The sequence below is a fragment of the Stomoxys calcitrans genome, chromosome 5 (assembly GCF_963082655.1).
Source record: "Stomoxys calcitrans chromosome 5, idStoCalc2.1, whole genome shotgun sequence".
In the NCBI taxonomy this organism is placed as follows: Eukaryota; Metazoa; Arthropoda; class Insecta; order Diptera; family Muscidae; genus Stomoxys; species Stomoxys calcitrans.
In genome coordinates, this window is record NC_081556.1 from 2,173,188 (window position 1) to 2,194,068 (window position 20,881).

The 20,881-nt window shown below is 38.3% G+C and overlaps 3 protein-coding genes across 3 annotated transcripts in view; all 3 read left to right on the forward strand.

The window, feature by feature from the left end:
* Nucleotides 1–930: 930 nt before the first annotated feature.
* LOC106083176 (small subunit processome component 20 homolog) lies at nt 931–11,975 on the forward strand. Its single transcript, XM_013246052.2, has 5 exons — nt 931–1,127; nt 1,185–6,483; nt 6,554–8,409; nt 10,667–11,347; nt 11,417–11,975. Exons 1-5 carry the CDS (start codon nt 1,083–1,085, stop codon nt 11,849–11,851), a joined length of 8,316 nt encoding a protein of 2,771 aa, XP_013101506.2. The 5' UTR covers nt 931–1,082; the 3' UTR covers nt 11,852–11,975.
* Nucleotides 11,976–14,809: 2,834 nt separating this feature from the next.
* LOC106083183 (hormone-sensitive lipase) lies at nt 14,810–18,399 on the forward strand. The gene is made up of 6 exons (XM_013246062.2): nt 14,810–15,118; nt 15,182–16,824; nt 16,878–17,139; nt 17,258–17,893; nt 17,954–18,079; nt 18,140–18,399. The coding sequence occupies exons 2-6, from the start codon at nt 15,230–15,232 to the stop codon at nt 18,302–18,304; spliced, it is 2,784 nt and encodes a 927-aa protein (XP_013101516.2). The 5' UTR covers nt 14,810–15,118; nt 15,182–15,229; the 3' UTR covers nt 18,305–18,399.
* A 1,086-nt stretch (nt 18,400–19,485) lies between these two features.
* Nucleotides 19,486–20,881, forward strand: part of LOC106083167 (uncharacterized) — a 34,293-nt gene continuing 32,897 nt past the window's right edge. The window contains exon 1 of the mRNA XM_013246030.2: nt 19,486–19,740. The gene's annotated coding sequence lies outside the window, so the exon portion shown is untranslated. The remainder of the gene's footprint in view (nt 19,741–20,881) is intronic.

Genomic DNA, 20,881 nt, shown 5'->3' on the forward strand with positions numbered 1-20,881 from the left:
TGTTTTACATTTGAATTTTCATCATTATAACACTGTTTTATTCTTTATGTGTGGAATATCGTATCAAATAAAACATCGTCTTATGCTTTTATAAAAATTCACAGCTGTGTTTAAAAGCATTTGATTGTACCTTGGTTGGTAAATGGCATAACTTGAAATGTCAAAGTGGTTTTAGAAATAAACTTTGTTCTATAACTTATCTTCTTCAAATGTGTTTTATATTTCATCATTTTAACACTGTGGAATATCCGATCAAATAAAATATCGTTATAAGATTTAAGAAAAAAAAAATCACAGTAGTAATAACAAGCAGTTAACATGTAGAGTTATAGCAAAATTAAATAAAAATAAAAAATTGTACTCAGTTGTTCGCTTGCTAGTACAAAAAAAATCATATAATTATGTTTGTAAAATTATGATTATTTGTTAAAATGTTTCGCCACTATTCCGAAAGCTAAACAGAATACCCTGCTTTTTTCTTTTGTTTACAAATAAAAACACGTGTATGGTTGTTGTAAAGAGTGCTGCCATGTCGTAATTTTATATTTTGCATAATGGGGAATATGTGAGGATGTGAGGAAGAAGTGTTTGTGATGTACAATGATATTAATAAAATTTTATTTAAGTTGAACACAACCAGTTTATCCTTAATTATGTATGGCTTATTGAATAGCTTTAATATGAAAAATAATCTTTAATAATGATAGTCTGGTGTTGGGGGATTTATGGCTTTAGTGCATTTACTGGGAGACACTTTTTAAAAATTATGGCAACAATGGCAATGAAAATGTGAAATGTGCAGTTGAATTATTTTTGTGGAATAGAAAATAAATTATAAAAATAATCCACTTTGCATTTAGAATTCGTCTGAAGTGGACGCTTCGGGATTCGGTGCATAGTCATCGTTATACTCAGTACAGTTATAACTGTACATTGTTTTTAATTCTGTAATTTTATTACACGTGTTTTTATATACAGTTGGTGGGGACACCAACTTCGGAAGTACAACCTGGCATATAGAGTCGTACTCTGCCATTTCAATTAAAGTCCAAAAAAAAAAAAAAAAAAAAATAAAAATAATCATGGGTGACTTCGTGGGTAAAACAAAAAACTCAAATACTTTTCAAGTAAGTAAATTTATTGACCATTTTATTGGAGACGCTAATTGTTGGCTTCGTTTCTAGTTCAAAAGCTTTGCTGAACGTGTCAATGAGATTGACTTGAGGCGTTTGGCTCTGTACCACATTGGCCATGAAAATGAGGAGTTGTGCGAAGACAATGAAACATTTTTTCATCAGACATTAAAAAAGTGGATGGTTTTAAATTTATCAACGGAGTTTTCGCTGTTTTCGCGCAGAGTTTTAAAAATCGTGACATTGCCTCAATTGCTGCATCAGAAGGATTTTGTGATTGATCTACTTTTGGACAAGTTGTCATGTGCCACAAACTTGTCGTTACAACCGTTGTTGGAGCTTCTTTACGTATTGGCTCGAGATTTGCGAGAAGAATTCTATCCATACTTTCAAAGAGTTTTGGACAGGTTGATATGCCTGCTCAATACTCAAGATGCAGAACAACTGGAATGGACACTGGTATGCCTTGCGTATTTGTTCAAGACATTAAAGCCGCACTTGAAGCGCAATATTGGCGTGGTGTTTCATAGCATTTTACCTTTGTTGGACGAGAGCCGGTATGAAGAACATGTCACAAACTTCGCAGTGGAATGTTTTTCTTTCATTGCCCGCGATGTAAGGGACTATGGAAAATTTCTACAATTTATCTTGGCCACAGTGGCTCACGAACAAGTTGATAGTATACAAGGCTGCGGTCGGCTGCTGTTCGAAATGATGCGTGGTGTAAAGGGACAATTCCACTCAAGTGCAGGCGATTTTCTGCAATTCATATTCGAAGCTTTAGTGGAAGACAAAAATGTTAAAGCACAACAATTGGAACTATTATATGACATTGTAAAACATGCCATGGCTCAGCTGCTGAAATTTATTGTCCCAGCACAAATGTCATTGTTTTGGACAAAACTGTGCATGGTCATGGAAAGTACTAAAAACGTAGCCAAATTGGAATTTCTTATGAGAATAACTCTACAAGTCGTTGAATATAAAGAATGCCGGTTCCTCTCCGACATGGATGTACTCGTAAAGACAATACTGGGTGTGATTGACAAAGCCTCCCAAGATCACAGAGCTAACGAAGCGCTGAGACTTACAACAATGGCCATTAGCACAATATTGTTGTCGGGTTCTTCATTGGTCACCCAGTTGGATACAAGCCGATTGCTGAAAAAAGCATTGAGTATAAAAACTCGTGAAATTTATAATAACTTCGTTCAGGCAATGGCTTTACATGTTCAGTTTGAAATATTTATTTTACCTTCACTTGTGCAGTATTTTGAGAGTAACTTTGACTTACAGTCCATGGAGTTAATGGCCGAAGTGGTGGTGAAAAAGTGTCCACTTAATTTCAACGCAATGGCCATGCATCAGTGGAAGTCAATGGAAATCAAGGTAAACTCTTTGGAGACACTGAGTAGAATCGAAGATATTTTGAAGACGATTAACCCAAACAAAGGCACACTCGAACAACAGCTGTTGCTGTTAATCGTGGTACCGCACTTGAAAGGATTCAAGACCGAGATTCTAAAGCAACCCTTGGAGCATATAATGAAATATGCAATAGATGGAATAGAGAATGAGCCAATAAAAATGCTTAATATTTTAACGCTTCTCATAGAAATTCAGTGCCAATTGAATATGTCCCTTGCGAAAGAAGATTCGAACCTGTTAAAAAACATCTTATTAAAAAAGTTGCAATACAGAAACGTATTGGGATGTTTGAATTTGCTTATACATAAGAACCAAAAGGCATATAAAGCAGACGCAAATGTCAAAGCATCCTTAGCTAACATATTGCAACACCATGATCATGATATGCGTCTTTTGGCTGCACACTCATTGAGCAATCTTCACAGAGGGCAGGAAACAGTAACCCCATACAATACAATTTACTTAGCCGCATCGATAGAGCCCACAGTCCACAATTACAGAGAGCAGCTCTTGTTATTGCAAAAACTAGAGACACAAGCCGAATTATTTAAATCCTTTGAAAGTGATGCATGTAAGCAAGACTGTATTCGATTTCTACTCGGCCTATTGCATCAAAAATTCAAAATTATTTGGGAGCCTGTGCTCAAGCTTTTAGAAGATTACGTTAAACATGTGGAACCAGCTGTTTTCTGGTCCATTTATCAAGCAGAGTTAAACAAAACATTGGAACAAATCGATTATACCAGAGAGGCGGGTACGCAGACAGAAATGACCAATGAATTGTGGAAGTCAAAGACCTTGAATGTCATACTACCACCGCCCATGGAATTGGTGCAGACCCAACAGCAATTGTTAAACTACAGGGTTCTGCTTTGGCAACGCTTACCCCAATTTGGGAAATTGTTTGAAATGAAAAACCGTGACTTAGTGGGACTCTTTTTGAAATTCATTGACGAAGAGTATCGAAAACACTTGGAGAAAAGAGAAAACTGTTGGGATCTAACCGCAATGACCAAACAAAAATCTCTACTCGAGCATGGTGCAGACGACGACGCCGAACTTGAAGTTGAAGAAGAATCGAAACCAAAATATACGAGAAAGTCTAAATCACTATCCACCGAAAATTATCACACAAAATTCATATTGCAGACCTTGCAATGCAAACTATCTGTTTTCGCCGCACAACAGAATCCCCGAGCAATGTTTAAAGAACCCGAATTGTGGCAATTCTACAATGAACTCTTAAAAGGTTCCAACAATCAGTTGCAAAAGTTGGCATTGGACTGTATAATGACCTACAAATCCAAATCTCTGTTGCCTTACAAGGACATGTTGTACAATGTATTGGATGAGAAGAAATTCAAAGATGAACTGCTAAACTTCAAGGTGGACTCAGTGTCCGACGAACATCGTGAACAGTTAATGCACATACTTTTAAGATTACTTTATGGCAAGATGATTACGAAAGGTGCCCAAAAAGGTCTCAGTCCTCAGCAAAGGAAGTCAATCATTCTAAGATTTTTGGGTCAATGCAGTGTCCCAGAAATAGAATGGTTCCTTGAAATGGCCTTTGGATTATACAGAGAGTACTCGCAGGAAGCAACACACATTACAAGAATACCAGATATGGTTAAGGAACATTTTAATCTAGCCTGCATATGGTCGCCCAAAAAACTCCAAAACGTTGTAAATTTATTGGAGCTGATACGCAAGGAGTTTGGAGGAATAATGCAGGAAAAATTCCACTTGTTTATGTTGAAGCTTCTGGTTTTCATTGGCGCCGTATGTAATGAAGTGTCGCAACAGGATCCATCACTATTGCATCCCAAAATGCCAACCGTATTCCGAAACCTAAAGCAGAATGCCTTGCAAAGTTTACTTAACTTTTTCCAGCACATTGAAGAGTTCCAATGGAATGACGAGTTGATGGCATGCATAACTCAAGTCTTTGTATGCCCCTCAATAGAGAAATTGCCTCAAGAGAGTATACACACGCCCACTGTATTGCTGAAGTTGATCCTAGCCTGGGGCGAGAAACCCAAACACTTTCAATATTTTAGCCAGCTTGTGAACGGCAAGCCTATATTCCATTATATAATTCTGTTGTTATTAAACGACAAGTCCAAAGTTGTAGTTAAAAAATCGATTATGGCTCTCGTCGAAAAGTTGCTGGTCGCATCGGACAGCGAGTCTGATTATTCACACCAGGCATTGGGATTGGTAAAGCCATTTATCCCGGAATTGTTGCAACGCCTTAAAATGAGCTTTTCATCACGAGGTTCCAGACAGTCGTTGGATAAACGTGACTTGAACATATTGTCGATGCTTACAAAACACGTTGACGAACCCGAAACTTGCGATAGTTTGCTGCAGTTGCTCTTACCAATACTAATTGCCAAGACTCAAACCCAGTCAAGTAATGAAGTCGTGTCGCAAGTAATAACAACTCTCTCCAATCTCATTAAGCGCCTGCAGAAACCCGAACTGTATATAAGGAAAATTGCACCGCTATTTGAGCAGGTTTCGGAGGTTGCGGCTCGCAAACAATTGTGTGATTTAGTGGCAGACATTGCCAAGATTCACCACAAGCAGAGTCCAAATTCCCCTCTAACCAAGGAGCTAAAATTCACGGCTCGAATTATGATGTTATTGAATGCATGGGATAAGCGTTGGATAGAGCAGCCGGACTATGAGAAACGTTTGGATGCCATTAAGGAACTAAAGGAGCGAATAGAAACACCTTTGGGCTTGGATTTGGACTTGGGCATTTTAGTTATCTTTAATTGTTTCTACTTTCTGCGTCACGATAAAGACATAGGATTGCGTGACAATGCCAGCGAACATTTGCGGCTGCTTCTGCCCCATTTGACCAAAAAGTATGCCTCGGATAAGCAGCAAGTCGACTATCTGGTTGGTGACATATTCATAAATTTGATAAGGCGCATTATTAAGGACTCAAATGAAAATGTACGCAACGAGGGCATACGTCTGCTAGGTGAAATGGTCAGGCAGTGCCCTGATTCTCATGAAATTCTCAAAGACTTGCAGCCTTTAGGAGACAGCCTCGATCCCGAGGTAGATTTCTTTGAGAATGTGATTCACCTACAGTCACACCGGCATGGTAGGGCTCTACTTAAATTTAATTCCTTGGCAGCCACTCTTAGTAAGCCTCCCAATCCCAGAACCCTTACTCAATTTGTGTTGCCCTTAGCCTCCCGATATCTTTTGCAAGAACAGCATGCCAGCAAACATACGCTTGTCGATGCGGCAATAGAAACTGTGGGTGTGGTATGCCAAATCTTGCCTTGGCAGTATTATTACACCATTCTGCGTTACTATCTGACGAAGATGCGCACTTTGCACGATTATCAAAAACAATGTGTCAGAATTGTGGTGCGAATTTTGGATGCTTTCCACTTTGATTTATCTAAGGGACAAACAGACGCAGATACTTTAGAGAAATTAAAAAGAACTATCATGAAGACTACAGAATTGGAGCCATCGGTATCAGGAGAACAAAACATCCCTTCAACAGAGGAAAAAATCGTTGAAAATGACGATGAAGAAGCCGAAGTTACGCCAACTGAAGAGGAAGTCCTCGAAAACGACTTGGAAAATGAGGTTGAAGAAAAAGTTGGAGGACCTAATTCAGATGCAAACAACGGTTACTGCATAAAACAACCGGTGCTCTTGACGCCCAATGCTTCTAAAAAAGTTTTGACCACCATCACCACAATATTAATACCGACCCTTAATCGCTCCATTACTGAACAATCCTCCTATGACAATAAACACAAGGTAAATCGCAAAAGATTAAGTATCGAGCGTGAAGAAGAGGAAATTCTTAGGGTCCCCATTGCTTTGGCTCTGGTTAAACTTATGCAAAAATTGCCAAAAGATTTAATGGACACAAGTTTGCCAGGTGAGTTTGTTGAAATTCCCATAAGGAACAACACTAATGTGTCATGTGCTTCTTTTCTAAACGCTTTTAGGTGTATTTATGAAAGTCTGCACGTTCTTAAGGTCCCCCCTGAAGTCGGTGAGAATGCTAACCCGAGATATTCTCAAGAAGATTATGCTCTGCCTTGGATCCACCTACCTCTCCATGTTGGTAAATCATTTGCAAAATCTGTTGACCAGAGGCTTTCAGGTGCATGTATTATCCGTAACATTACATGGTATACTCGATGCCTTGCGTGACATTATACATGCTGGTGATATTGAATCATGTCTTCATAACTTACTCGAAGTGGCCTTGAATGATATATTCGGTGACATAAGTGCCGAAAAGGAAATAGACAAACTGACTTCACACACGCCAGAGGCCAAACCCAGTGCCAAGAGCTATCTGGTGCTCCATATAATAGCCCGAAATATCCAGGAAACATGTCTGCTAGATTTGTTAATGCCTTTCAAAGATCATCTGGCCAGATCCAAATCGCGAAAGCTTACGCTAAAAATACAAGAATGCTTTGCAAAAATCGTCAATGGCCTAGTGGAAAATCCAAATATTTCACGAGAGAGTTTATTAATTTTCATATATGGCACCATGTCGGAAAGCATAACAGACCTTTTACCAGGCGTTCAAAGGCGTGTTTTGACAGAAAACGAAAAGGAGACAATGAGGCGGGCAAGGCCGGACTGTTTCATAATACAGCCGCCGCCTAAGAACCGCTCCGGAGCAGTCAATAAGAAAATTCAATCAAATGCCCAAGCTAACGCACACATTTTGATTGAGTTTGGCCTGGAGATGTTGCACATTGTTCTTAAACGCAAGAAATTACAAAACGTAGACTATCCACCATTCCTCAATCCCCTGTTGCCATTGCTCAAGGACGCATTGAGGAGTACCCATGTCAGAGTAACAACCTTTGCCCTTAAGTGTTTCTCCACTTTGTGGATAGAGGCGTATGATTTGAAAGCCATGGAGGAAGCCGAATACATAACCGCTGTCGTAGAGCGAATGTTTGAGATTTTGAAGAATTTTTCTACTTTTGGTGCTATCAAACAGGAAGATAATTTCCAGTTAATAAAGGCAACATTCAAAGCGATCGTGGCCTTACTAAGGAAATGTAACTATTACAATCTCACTGAAGAGCAAGTGGATGAATTGGTTTTATATATAGAACAGGACTTGCATGAAGGAGGTGAAAATCAGGCTATTACCTTCAACCTACTAAAAGCAATGCTCACCCGCAAAGTTGAGTCCAAAGCCATTCACGACATTATGAATAAAATCAGTGATATGTCGGTAGTCTCCACATCCGACTACGTTCGTGATGAGGCCAGAAACTTATTAACAATTTATGTTATGGAATATCCTCTTAATAAAAGAGTCGATCACATTGTGAAATTTTTCTCTGCTCAGCTTTGCTATTCTCTCTCCGCTGGTCGCTTATCAGCTATAGAGTTCATTTGCATCATGATCAAAAAATTCCCCTTGGCTATTCTATCCAAAAAGGCTGAATTTCTGTATATATCTCTTGGCACAAGGTTGGTGAACGACGAAGAACCTGAGTGTCGCAAGGCAGTGGCCAACTGCATTGAATTACTCATCAACAGATTGGAGAAGTCAACACGCCAGCAGTTATTTGATATGACTTTATTATTTTTCAACTCCAACAATAAACCCTCAGTTCGGGAGATGGGAGCGGCATTGTGTTCCAGATTTCTGAATTCGGAAAAACAAGCATTTGCACCACGTTTAAAAGTTTTGATGGGTACTTTGGTGGGTAGATTGGCACAAGATAATCATGCCTCACAAGTTGGGCGATTTGTCAGAGCCCCCAACGCAGACGCAATTGTGGAAGCGGACGATAATGGAGTTCCAAAAAAGAAGAAATTTAAGGTAAGCTCATTAAATATTGATACAATGTTTTTTTTTTTCTTTCAACCAACACGCAGGGGAAGTCCCCTATGAATGCAGTGCATTGCGTTGGCAAGAGGAAATTAGGCATTTGAGGGGGGAAAGATGTAGTATTTATTGACATTTGTCTTAAATCTTTGGATGTCAAAGAGGGTGGGAAAAACATTAGCCGGAAGTCGATTCCACATACGAACGGTTCGGGCGAAAAAAGAATTATCTTTATAAGGCATTGTGCGGTCCGCTGGCCAATCAATTACAAACGGGTGTGAGTTCCTGGAATGTCTAGTATCCCTCACATATATCCTTACATCAGGCATAAGAATACGAATATCAGACGAACACACACCATGAAAGTACTGATAGAACATCGCCAAACAACCCACATTGCGACGATGATCAAGGGAGGCGATAGAGTTGGATACCCTACTGTCCCCAATCAACGCCATCGCTCTCCTCTGTACACGGTCCAGTAGCTCCAGGGATGATTTTGAAGTTCCAGCCCATACATGTGAGTTGTACTCCATTTTCGGCCTTATGAAAGTGGTGTAGATGTGAAGAAGATCAGACGGAGTGAAGTAATTCTTACACTGTTTAAGGAAGCCTAAAGCTTCTGATTGCTCAACATTTATACCGTTAACAGACAAAAAATGATCGTAGTGGGTCAGCGAATCGTTTGTGTGACCACAAGCAGCACTGAGTCTTTCTTGCATTAAAATCTACTCGATTTATTCCACCCCACTCAGAAATGGCCAGCAAATCCTGGCAGAGTGTATCATCCATAACCCGCCTCTTGTCCTCAATCTCTTGAAGAATCGGCCTATGGTCGAATGAGTACAAATGACAGAAAATACTGTCAACCGCAAATTAGTAGATCGGATTCGATGTCTGACCCAACAGATTGTTGATGAAAAAAAGAAAAAGTAAAGAAGAAAGAACAGAGCCCTGGGGTATACCTGCCTTCAATTTATGCTCTTTGGATGAGAACCCATCTATAACGACTCGAATAGTGCGATCTCTGCGAAAGCTCGAAATAAATCGAACGAAGTCATTATCGACACCAAATGCGACAAGCTTTGATAGTAGTGCACCGTGCCAGACCCTATCAAATGCCTTGGAGATATTCAGAGCCACAACCTTACTCTCACCAAACTGGTGGATTGAGCGACTCCAATGTTCGGACAGATGTGACATGAGGTCGCCCGTAGAGCGATTTCTGCGGAACCCATATTATTGGTCGCTAAGAAGGCCATTAGACTCTAAATACCTCAGAAGATGGCTGGGAAGACTCCCACTCGGAGACAAGTGTTGATATGCCATCCGGGCCCGGTGATTTACATGGGAAAACTGTCAAATAAACCTACCTAAAAGCTGCATTAAGGTTTTTGAATTCCAGTGTCAATGTTTGGGTTGCTTGAAAGATATAAAGCAAAAATTTAGGTTCTGGTCTTGGTCTCGTCTCAAAGTAATATCACACTCTGTCAAATAAACCAACTTAAAAGCTGCATTAAGGTTTTTGAATTCCGGTGTCAATGTTTGGGTAGTTTGATAGGTATAAAGCAATAATTTTGTTTGTGGTCTTGGTCTCGTCTGAAAATAATATCACACTTCCAAATTCAATTCTCACGGTCAACCCCATAGTTTTGATTAAAATTCTAATGCCCATATTCACAAAACTTAAAGTAGCGTTAAATTAAGCTTATTTGACAGATTTTCTTTATAGAACTGTGATACAGTTTTATAACTGTTTTAAGTGGTATGAAGACCGATGCAAACCTCTAAGAAAATGCCAGAATTTTCAACAATTGTTTTAATTGGATCAATTATAAAATTGTCATCAACCATTTTTTTAATTGGATCAAATAAAAAAATTAATTGGAAATTTAAAAAAATCAATCATTTTTATAATTGAGTATGCAATTTTTAAATTGAAATTTTTTTACATCACCTTCATGATAATATTATCATTTTCGTGATTTTTTAATTGGATCAATTAATTTCGTGATTGAAACCGATTTTTATTTTTTTCTGTGCATGGATAAAAATATGGCAAAAACATCCTAGAAAGTAAGTAGAAAATAGGTTCGTTGATCATATCTGAGCTGATTCGCTTTACTTTATGCTGACATGCTAGATCCAGATCAGAGTATCTGCGTAGGTATTATACGTTAAATGCAATCGAATAATTCTAATTTGATGGTTTATAATTTACTAAAGTGAAGTCTTTGTTTTATCATTACAGTCTAAGAAATCTGCGGAACATTTGGAAAGTAAAGTTCTAGAGAAAGATGTAAACATCGTACTAGCGGACGAACAAGTGCTTGAAAAGGATTTGGAAAGGAAACAACGTAGTTTAGATCACGAAATAATCCAAGTACAATATTGTATATTAAAAATATTTGAATATTGTTCGTCTGAGCTATTCAAAAATTCGGAACTTGCAAATTCAGTCGACGAATTGGCCTACCAGTCGCAACGACTTTTGGCCCACGAGCACAATTGGGTACGATGTAACTCTGCCAAAATAATTACCCATATATTGAGTAGCTATGACTTTGTTTACATCGGTCGCAAGCTGTCACATATCGAAATAGACGAAACCACTGCAAGTTCAATTAAATTGGATTTTATTTACCTCAATCCAGAATATGATATTAAATCTCTGGTACTGGACTTGTGTGCTCAAATGATACCTGGCGAGACGTCACAGCCAATGATCGATGAAATTGTGAAAATATTTCTATATGTAGCAACCATGCTAAAAGACGTGCCTTTTGCTGTGGAAACGAAAAGCAAGGTTGACGACGAGAGCCCGGCACTAGAAACGGATTCGTTTACCAACATTAATTTAAGCTGGCTTATGAAAAATATCAGGTTCCTTATAAATAAAGAAGTCGTAAAAGCCTCGCATAGTACTGCGGTGGTAAGTATTGTATTTTAGTGATACTGAATATGATCAGACTGATGACTCCTATCGTTTTTATGTATGCAGAGAACTGCATTGTTCAATCTGTTGGAAAGCTTTATTACGCTTCTTTATGTGGATCAACTCCAAAGATTAGCTCCAAAAATAATTTCAGCTCTTGTACGAGAAATGTCTGAAGACGATCAAAATCTTGATACGGATCTACACCATCTGGCTTTGCGTGTTGGAAGTCGTCTGAGAAAACGTATTGGAACAGATTTATATGATAAACTGCGAGCCAGTGCTCAAATGAATCTAATGGTTCGCCGGGCCGATCGCAAAAAACTTATACTCCAAGAAAAAATTCATGATCCTGTGCGAGCTGCCAAACGTAAAGTTGCAATGAAGGAGCGTAAAAAGAGTGCCAAGAAGCTAAAAGCAAGTGTTATGCGGGGCAAAGCAGAGGATGTTAAGCAGAAATTGAAAAAACGCAAACGAAAAGCTGAAGATAGTTTGTTTTAAAATGTATTTCCGTTGTTATTTAAGTACTACCTTAGAATATTTTTGCATACCATTTTATCGCAACTTAGAACTTATGTATATGTACATATGTAACATGTTTCCACAATTGAAATATACAGATTTATATTTCTTCTTTTTTTTTAAACAAAATCAATTTACATGTAATGGTCGCTATTTATGAGTGCAAGACTCGCCAAAAAACACTTTGAAAATTTCCCGGCGCCAACGAACGTTATGAGATTCGTCGCTTCAATACAAGTGACGTGGAATTAGGAAAGTGAATCTGGAAATCATTCAGGACTTCAAGAAGAAAACAGATGATCGAGCCATTAAATCCGGATTTAAAGAGCAGTGTAAACGGGGTTTATGTCTCAAAGTATAATTTATCATCGATAGTAACCCCTAAACATTTTATATCTCGTACGAAATCAATCGCATGGTTGTTATAAACCAAATGTAAGTCCCTGCAGTTATGAGAGATAAATAACAGAGTCTTCGAGGGATTAATGGACAATCTATTAGACACCGTCCACGTCCACCGTCCACGTCATTACATAATCAAGCTTGGCTTGTACATCATCCGCATAAGAAAAGGTTCAAAAAATGATAAACAATATATTGGGGCACGCCGCTCTTAACAAGGAGAACAACTGAAACCACTCCAATCACATTAATATATTGATTTCTCTAGCATAGGGAAAAAAAGAAGCCTACACACACTCGAAGAAAATCCGTACACTATATGAAGCTTGCGAATGGGTATAGAGTAATCGACCCTACCAAATGCCTTCTCTAAGTCCAATGAGAGAAGGACACTGATTTTTTGACTGGAAAAATTGTTTCTTATGCAGTCGGTTAGTCCAACAAGCAACATTGAAAAGCTCCTTTGACTTCGAAAGTCATACTGAATATCACTCAAAAGTCTCCTCTCCTCTAAGTAGCCCTCGAGTGGTTTTTTCAGTACAACTACCTTTGATAATACAGGCAAAATAGATATCGGCCTATAGCTATCCGAATTTAAAGGGTGAGATTTTATCCTTATAGGAACGACTTTAGCCTTTTTCCACTCCTTCAAAAATGTGGAGGTCATTATTATCGTATTTACCAAGTGAATAAACTTGGCAGATATATAGGGAAATAACATTGTGAAGAATTTCAATGGATAGCCATCGTGACCCGCAGCATTTGACTTCACATTTGAGAAGGCTGTAAAAAAAGGCTAAGACACAACTAAATAAGAACCCCAAATCAGAGGGTATAGTCCTCAAAAATCTCCAGATTCGTAGACTACATCCAACTGGTTACTAATAAAGGAGGCATTTAGTAAATGCAAATTCTGGGTAGTAGGTGATTTTGTCCGAGTGGATCAAACCATTATTCCTTATAATGCTCCAAAGAGATTAAGAATCCACGCAGCTATCGAACATAGCAATGGGTGTCTTACGCTTCATTCTTCTTTTGACAGTCTTCGCTTGCAGAATATCCTCCAGTTATTCGGACTTCTTTCACGGATATATACTCTATCCAGAATATCCTCCAGTTTTCCGGACTTCTTTCACGGATATATACTCAATGAACCGAATCAGACAGAGACGGGTGATAACGAACCTCACGAGAGTTTAGCCACTCGTGACGACTAGTCTTATGGGCCATTGCAACTTTTCTGGGAAAAGCAGAATAGATAGTATTAATTCCATTCAAAACGATGTCATGCAGTATCTTAAAATCTGAGGAGGAAAACATTCCAGCAAAGTCAACGGAATTAACAAGGGACTCCAACTCATCAACATCGAAGCGATCATAATCAACATATTCATGAAATAACGGGCTGCGTTTATATATAATCTCAATTGAGATGAATATAAAGGCATGCTTTGATATGTTAGGGCAAACGAATTGAATGTGAAACTGAGAAACCCAATCTAGCACATGAGCGACGAACAGAGTGGGCCTTTGCGATGCCGAACATATTATTGTTGAAATCACTTATTATAATGATATTGTAATAACGGACCAAAAAATCCGTAATATCACACTCTAAAGACTTAAAGTCGCCATGAGGTGAATATACTACACCAATCAACACCTTCTCAACGCCAACCATAATCTCGTCAAACAAGTCCTCCACGATGTCATATCTCTAACCGACGTGAACAATCTTTCCCGAATCTTTTGTCACTTTAATTGATATATCTCCAAAACATGCATTCTGAACGTATCAGCTGTCGCAAAACGTTGACCATTGTAATTGGGTTGCCCAAAAAGTAATTGCGGATTTAATTCAATAGCGCTCGTATGTCAAAACGTTCTGAGTACGTATAACCTCAGAAATGTCAAGCTTTACGATGGAGCTATCTGTTGGCAGATTGCAACACAAGGGTTGTGCAATATAAATGGCAACCATATTGTCAGAAAGTTCTAACGAATATAGAGATCAAAGTAACAAAAGCAAAAACTTGTGATATATCCAAGGCGGTTTTAAAAAAGTTTCGCCATGGTTGAAGCCAAGACATTTATGTCACCACTGCAAAATAGTTGTGTTGTATACAAGATGGCGACAAACATCGATTTATAATTTTGGCCGAATTTTAATCATTTTTGGCTGATAAAGTGCACATGTGCCGAAATTTGCAAATAACTTTATTTTATGTTGCATGGAGCTATTAAAACGTACATTTTCGTATGTAGTTGCATGAAAAATTCACCAATGCCTAATATGTCACCCTGTTTTGCAAAGAAAATTTCATTTGAGCTGCGTACCTGCATGCGAAATTTTCGGTAACGGTACCGGTAACGAAAACTACGTTTAGGATATGTCAATGCATTTCTTATGGTAACGAAAATTTCGCCAGAGTGCATACTGCGCTTAATAGTTTATCCATGAGTCATATGTCGTGAGTTTATCCTTAATTTTCTCATCGACTAATTTGAACGATCCGACATCACATGTGAACTTCTCTCATAAGCATCGCTTCGTGTGAATCTTCCTAATGATACGTCTTTGTTTGGGTCCATTATTTTGGTTTGGTTAAATTGCAAGTTTTGGAGTTGTGTTAATAATAAACATAGTATCAATTAATTCATAGACACACACATGTACAAGTAAACAACAAATGTGCGTCATCGTCATTTGTAAAATGTTGTAACTAATTTGGATATAGAAAAAAAATCAAAGTGAAAGTGGCTTTCAAACGGGTTGTTGCACCATTTATCAGGACAAGATTCACTCCATGCAAGAGGAAGTTTTCTTGCATACATGGCAGTTGGGTGAGTGAAGCTAAAATTATTAGAGAATTGATGTCATACAATATACATAACAAAAATTTTCAGTCTTTAAATAGGTCGGCCCACCACAAACCACCGTCGTTTGTGAGTAGTATGCAATGTTTTAGAGACGCAACATCATCCCCTGTCCAAGAAAAGAATGACGCTTACCGAGAGAAATTGAATAATAATGTGTTAAAAAAGGCAAATGCAGATATGTCAGTTAAACAGGACGATATTATTCAAAGAAACATAAAGGAGTCTGGGAAAGAGGAGAGTCCCTCTTGTTCGACGCAAACCATTCCCATAAATTGTCTTTCAGTGTCTTCTGCTCCCCCGGATATGCGCCCAAAATACCGCGAACTGTTGCTGGTGTGCCAAGAGCAGGCGTTACACTTTAAGGATGACGTTACTGAAAAAGGCCAAAGACTCCAAGCTGCGCTAGTCGTGTGGCAGGATTTTATAATAATGTCTGATGGTTTGGTCAGACAAATTGAAACCTTTGCAAGTAATTATGACTTCGATGAAAGTACTCCTGGCAATGGATATCGAAGCTTTATTTCTGTTGCGGACTCTTGCATAGATTATGGACTGACAATTTGTAAAAATCTCTCAAACTCCAAATCCACGTTATTTTTCCGTAAGAAAAGTTACATGAAGGACATTGAAGCTTGTTCCCAGTTGCTTTCGTCGTTGTGCTCCTGTATGAAGTATTTATTAATTCTTCACGATTGGTCGAACGACAGTGGAGATTTGGATTTATTTGCCAAAGGAAACCATTCTGCTGAAGAACTCTTCGAAAAGGGGGAAACAATAAATCAGTATAGTTTCTATGGACGATGTTTGGGCTTTCAGTATGGTGATTCTATACGTAGCGTTCTGAAAATTCTCTCAATAAGCATGGCTGGATTTTCAGAGGCTTTTTATGCCCATGACATTGACGGTCCAATTCTGAAGACAACTCGCAGTGTATGGACCAGCGGAAAATATTTGTTGAATCCCGAGTTGAGAGCCAGAAGAATTGTGAATCTTTCACAAAATGCCAAAATTGACTTTTGTAAATCGTTTTGGTTCCTAGCCGAATCTGAGCTAATGCAAAAAATACCCAGTATTGTAGGCACATCCATAAAAGTCAATCAAGTTATAGAAATACCGTCAGAGCCTTTGCAATTGCCAAAAGTTTCCACAAAAGATAGTGCGGAGGAAATGTTGGATATTCCTGTTCCATCAAGTCATATGGGTCCGGGCTTAGTTATACAAGCGCGACTTTTATCATCTCATCGACGAGAGGGAATGATAGGACTGGGTCCTACACGTTTTCGCGGTTGGCGTAAATTACCCTCTCGTGCCCCTGCCATAGTTTTCCACTGTCATGGTGGTGGATTTGTGGCCCAATCATCGAAGTCTCACGAGTCTTATCTTCGAGATTGGGCTGTAGCATTAGACTGCCCTATCTTGTCAATTGATTACAGTTTAGCCCCAGAAGCACCTTTTCCCCGAGCAATTGAAGAGGTATTCTATGCCTACTGCTGGATGTTGAAAAATGCCAGCCATCTTGGCACCAAAGCAGAGCGCGTAGTTTTAGCAGGGGATTCTGCTGGAGCAAATCTATGTATTGCATTGGCCTTAAAATGCATCGAACAGGGTGTACGCTCGCCAGATGGGTTATTCTTGGCGTATTGTCCGACACTTATTAATTTTGTTCCTAGGTAAGTGCATGCCTTTTTTATAATTCCCTTATCAATGATAATGTTTTGTGTAGTCCTGCACGTTTGTTGTGTTTAATGGATCCCTTACTCCCCTTTGGTTTTATGATGAGGTGCTTGCGGGCATATGCTTCGCCAAGCCCCGAAGTTTTAATTGAAAACTTTAAAAACGATGAAATGATAAAGGAGATACGTAAAGCATCAGATGAAGAGCCCCACTATAAGCTTTGCCTGGAAAGGACATCAGGTTGCAACACGCCATCAAAGCGTGGCTCTGCAATGAAATCTGCAGATAAATCAAAATGGGAACAGATTAAGGTGAAGATAAGAACATTGTTAAAACTATGAGTTCCAAAATATCTCATCTTGTTGTAATTTCATGTTGTTTTTGTTTGCATTCGAGACCATATGTAATTTTCGTTTTTTTTTCAAGCAGATTGATAAAACGGACGCTTCTACCCAATACGGCATCGAATTGGCAGATGAGGAAACGGAAGATAGCTCAGAAAATACATTTGCCAGCGCATCCTACCACAGCCAGGCAATCGAACGAACCGATATGCCGGTAGAAGATGACGATAATAGTTCCTGTTTATCATTTGAAGATGATTCACAACCCATTGAACACTATCCTGTGGTAGCAAACAAAAGTTCGGAATCGGAACAATACATAGATCGTTTTCTTGAAACGTACATTGTGGATGCGCCTACCGAGGAAGCAAAAGAAGCAAATGAGGATACGAAAGAATTGAAAACAGTGCCAGCCAAAACTCTTTCCGAAGAAAATATTCTTATCGATGTCAGTAAAGATGTTTTAGACTTGGACTTAACGGGAAAGATTAACAATGCAGTAAATAGTATTAATGGAATTATTCATCGATATACACAGTCTTATGAAATAAAGCGAGATGGTCACCCCCATAGACCAATTGAAGATTTACAAAAAATGGATGCGTTGATTGCCCGATCGCCCAGTGCTGAGTTTGCCTTTCAAATACCCAAGGACCCCTTTTTGTCCCCTTATTATGCCTGTGATGAATGGCTGTCGCAAATGCCGACAACTAAAATACTCGTAAGTATGAGTTGAAGCCATATTCTCTTACTTTCTGTTATTACTGATTGCATTTTATAGTCATTGGAGATGGATCCTTGCCTAGATGATTGCGTAATGTTCGCCAAAAAATTAAAGAAACACAATAGATCAGTTACCTTGGATATACTAAAGGGCTTGCCACATGGATTTTTAAATTTTACATTGGTAATTGATTGGCGTTGTAATCTGCTTAACGACATTAATTGTATACTTCTTACTGCACAGCTATCCAACGAAGCCATGGAAGGTTCAAAGGTCTGCATAAATTTGCTAAAACAATTAATCCATGATGAGACCGAACCAACGCCAAATTCAACACAGTCCTCCGCGACAGTGAATGCTACATTAATTGAGGCACAACAAAGCTCAGATAGTAATCTCCAAAATTGAATAAATCATTGATACTGCACTATATATGAATATATACAAATATAAAACGTTTTTAGTATGCACTCTAAATATAAATTCCAATGCAATTAATTAAATTTCTTTTATTCCTCCTTTTGTATATTTTGATTATACAAAAATTGTGTGCACAATTTCCACAATGTATCTGCCGTAATTAATGTGTTGGTATTGCAAGAGTTGTACTTACATTATAAAATTTTTAATTTTAAGTTTTTTTTTTTGGTTATTTCGATTGTAACGGCAAGAAATTTTTTAGTTAATTTTGAATAATTTTTTTTGGATAAATTATTTATGATATGCGTTGATTTAAAAAATAAATTATTTTTTAACATGACTGCTTTTTTTACTCCAGTGCAACTTTGTTCGGAGTTGGCGATAAAAAGGAGGCCCTTATCATTGAGCTTAAACTTGAATCGGTCAGCACTCATTGATATGTGAGAAGTTTGCACCTGTTCCTTAATAGACTGTTCATAGACAAATTTGTAATTGCAACTTCGATGTATCGCAGTGGGATAGGTATCGCAAAAGTGTGATAACTGCTCATAATCTCACTTTGGGTTTTATTTTATTAACCCCATAAACTTTACACCCCATTAGGGAAGAGTCGATGCTATTTTCTTGGAGGCTACCATGGCGCAGATGTTATCGAACACAGGCGTCGCTTCTATTGGATTCGTAATATTTGCAGTGTTTGAGCTAATGGAGAATAAAGACGTCGTATGAACCACGAGCCGTATGACGGCGTTAGCATGTTAAACGCATCAAAATACAGCGGTTGCGTTGACTAGATTATGTTGTCAGAATGAGTGAGGATGCTCCAGCGAAGAAGTCTTTTGAAGGCAACTATAATAGAAAACCTAAAAGGGGAAGACAAAAACTAAGATGGAGTGATAAAGTTGATAGGACAGCTCGGATATGGGTGCCACAGATTGATAAAGGAGCACAGAAAATCGAAGAGCTTTGATGTAGAATAGAGCAATCAATCTTTTGAACATACTAATCTCCAAAAGTAACAACGGTTATTGTTGTTGTAGCCACATATTCATATTGATGTCGGTATGACTTTAGCAAGCTCAAAAACAAAATATTGGATCGAAGCGGCAACTCTATTTTTAGAAATCATCTGGTAAAGTTGTCGTTAGTTGTGAAGATTAATTTTTTTGATTATTTTAAACCAAACTATGAAAAACAAACTCATGAGTGCCAAAAAAATTTTTAAAGTGAATTCAAATGAAATAAATGGAAAATGTTGCTACAGAGATGCAATTTAAGAAAAAAAAATACGAAAATTTGCTAAACTGTTATAAACTATAATTCAGTGTGTTAAAGCGTGTCGTCTTTGGTATGCAGTTAAACTAATTTTCCTGGTCTTTCTTGGAGCACAAGTTCTTCCGACCTCATCCGCCCCATAATTACAGGTATGTACTCTTTGAAAGTTAACTTTATAAGCTTAAACTATTATCCGATTTAAACTGCGGCAATTTGCTGTAAACGGGAAAATGCAGTAAGCAGATATAACTCTCCAAGAAACCCCTAAATAGCGTAATTATTATCCGAATTGGCTAACATTTTGAACATTGACTTCTTCTATGCCAACACTCCCACCAAGTATCGTTCATAACCTGATATAGCTCCCATATAAATCGATCTTCCCATTATACATTATGAGCCACAAGATGGCGCAATTCTTATCCGATTTGAATGCAATTTTGCACGATGATAGTCTAGTATTGTCGGCATCGTTTAATAAACTGATTTAGCTCACGAAGAATTGTTTACATCAATAGTTGACGAGAAGAGTGAGTTTGCTGCGTGCATGGGAATTAGAACACTTACTCGACATATCAGAGTTCTACGGTTTGATGGCATTGTTGGCAGTCACTAAAAAGCTTCACTATGTTCTTTTAACAATTTTGTCTTATTCCATTGGCCGTTTGCTAAGATTTTTTTCATATTAATCCAGATATAAGCACTAAACATTTTGGCTGATTTGTTTGTTTGTTTGACTTGGCTTGGCTGGTTCTAAGTTTAAGACAGACACTTTCCTTAACTCATTACCCTTGATTCCTTTTTCCATTTGTTCATGAAATTTCATGTATTCATTATTTATATATATATTTACAAATATTTATATCCTTTATTTCTCTTTCGAGACGAGCTCAATTATCAGAGATTTTTGCAATGCAAAAGGAAGCCAGAGATCGTAACACACACCAACCACTATGGGACGCATTTCGTCATTTGGTTAGATTAACTCATCGGCCATATTAGGTGTGGAGGCTTTAGCCATCCGTGTGCCCAGGTTCGAATCTACGACACGAGCACGTCACTAATACAAGTCTGACATCTTTGACACTAGCTGTTCTATTCCACCGCATGTATTTGCTTTTTAGTGATGCGACTTTTTCTATATGACTCCTTGGCTGCCATGGCATACACATGTCATTCGTGTGCATCTTTTGGAAGTTGTGTGTTGATAGCTTCCAACGCTCGACAAGGGCAATGACGCTCGCTGTTGCTCCGTGTGTTCAGGTTTTCAAGTTTTTTTTTTTTGCCTGA

Excerpts from the sequence above, each read along its gene's own strand:
- LOC106083176 (XM_013246052.2), top strand. The coding sequence starts at position 1,083 with ATGGGTGACTTCGTGGGTAAAACAAAAAACTCAAATACTTTTCAA. Across the intron at positions 1,128-1,184 it reads AAAACTCAAATACTTTTCAA|TTCAAAAGCTTTGCTGAACG; the intron begins GTAAGTAAATTT and ends CTTCGTTTCTAG. Across the intron at positions 8,410-10,666 it reads CAAAAAAGAAGAAATTTAAG|TCTAAGAAATCTGCGGAACA; the intron begins GTAAGCTCATTA and ends TTATCATTACAG.
- LOC106083183 (XM_013246062.2), top strand. The coding sequence starts at position 15,230 with ATGCAATGTTTTAGAGACGCAACATCATCCCCTGTCCAAGAAAAGAAT. Across the intron at positions 16,825-16,877 it reads CTTATTAATTTTGTTCCTAG|TCCTGCACGTTTGTTGTGTT; the intron begins GTAAGTGCATGC and ends TGTTTTGTGTAG. Across the intron at positions 17,894-17,953 it reads TGCCGACAACTAAAATACTC|TCATTGGAGATGGATCCTTG; the intron begins GTAAGTATGAGT and ends TGCATTTTATAG.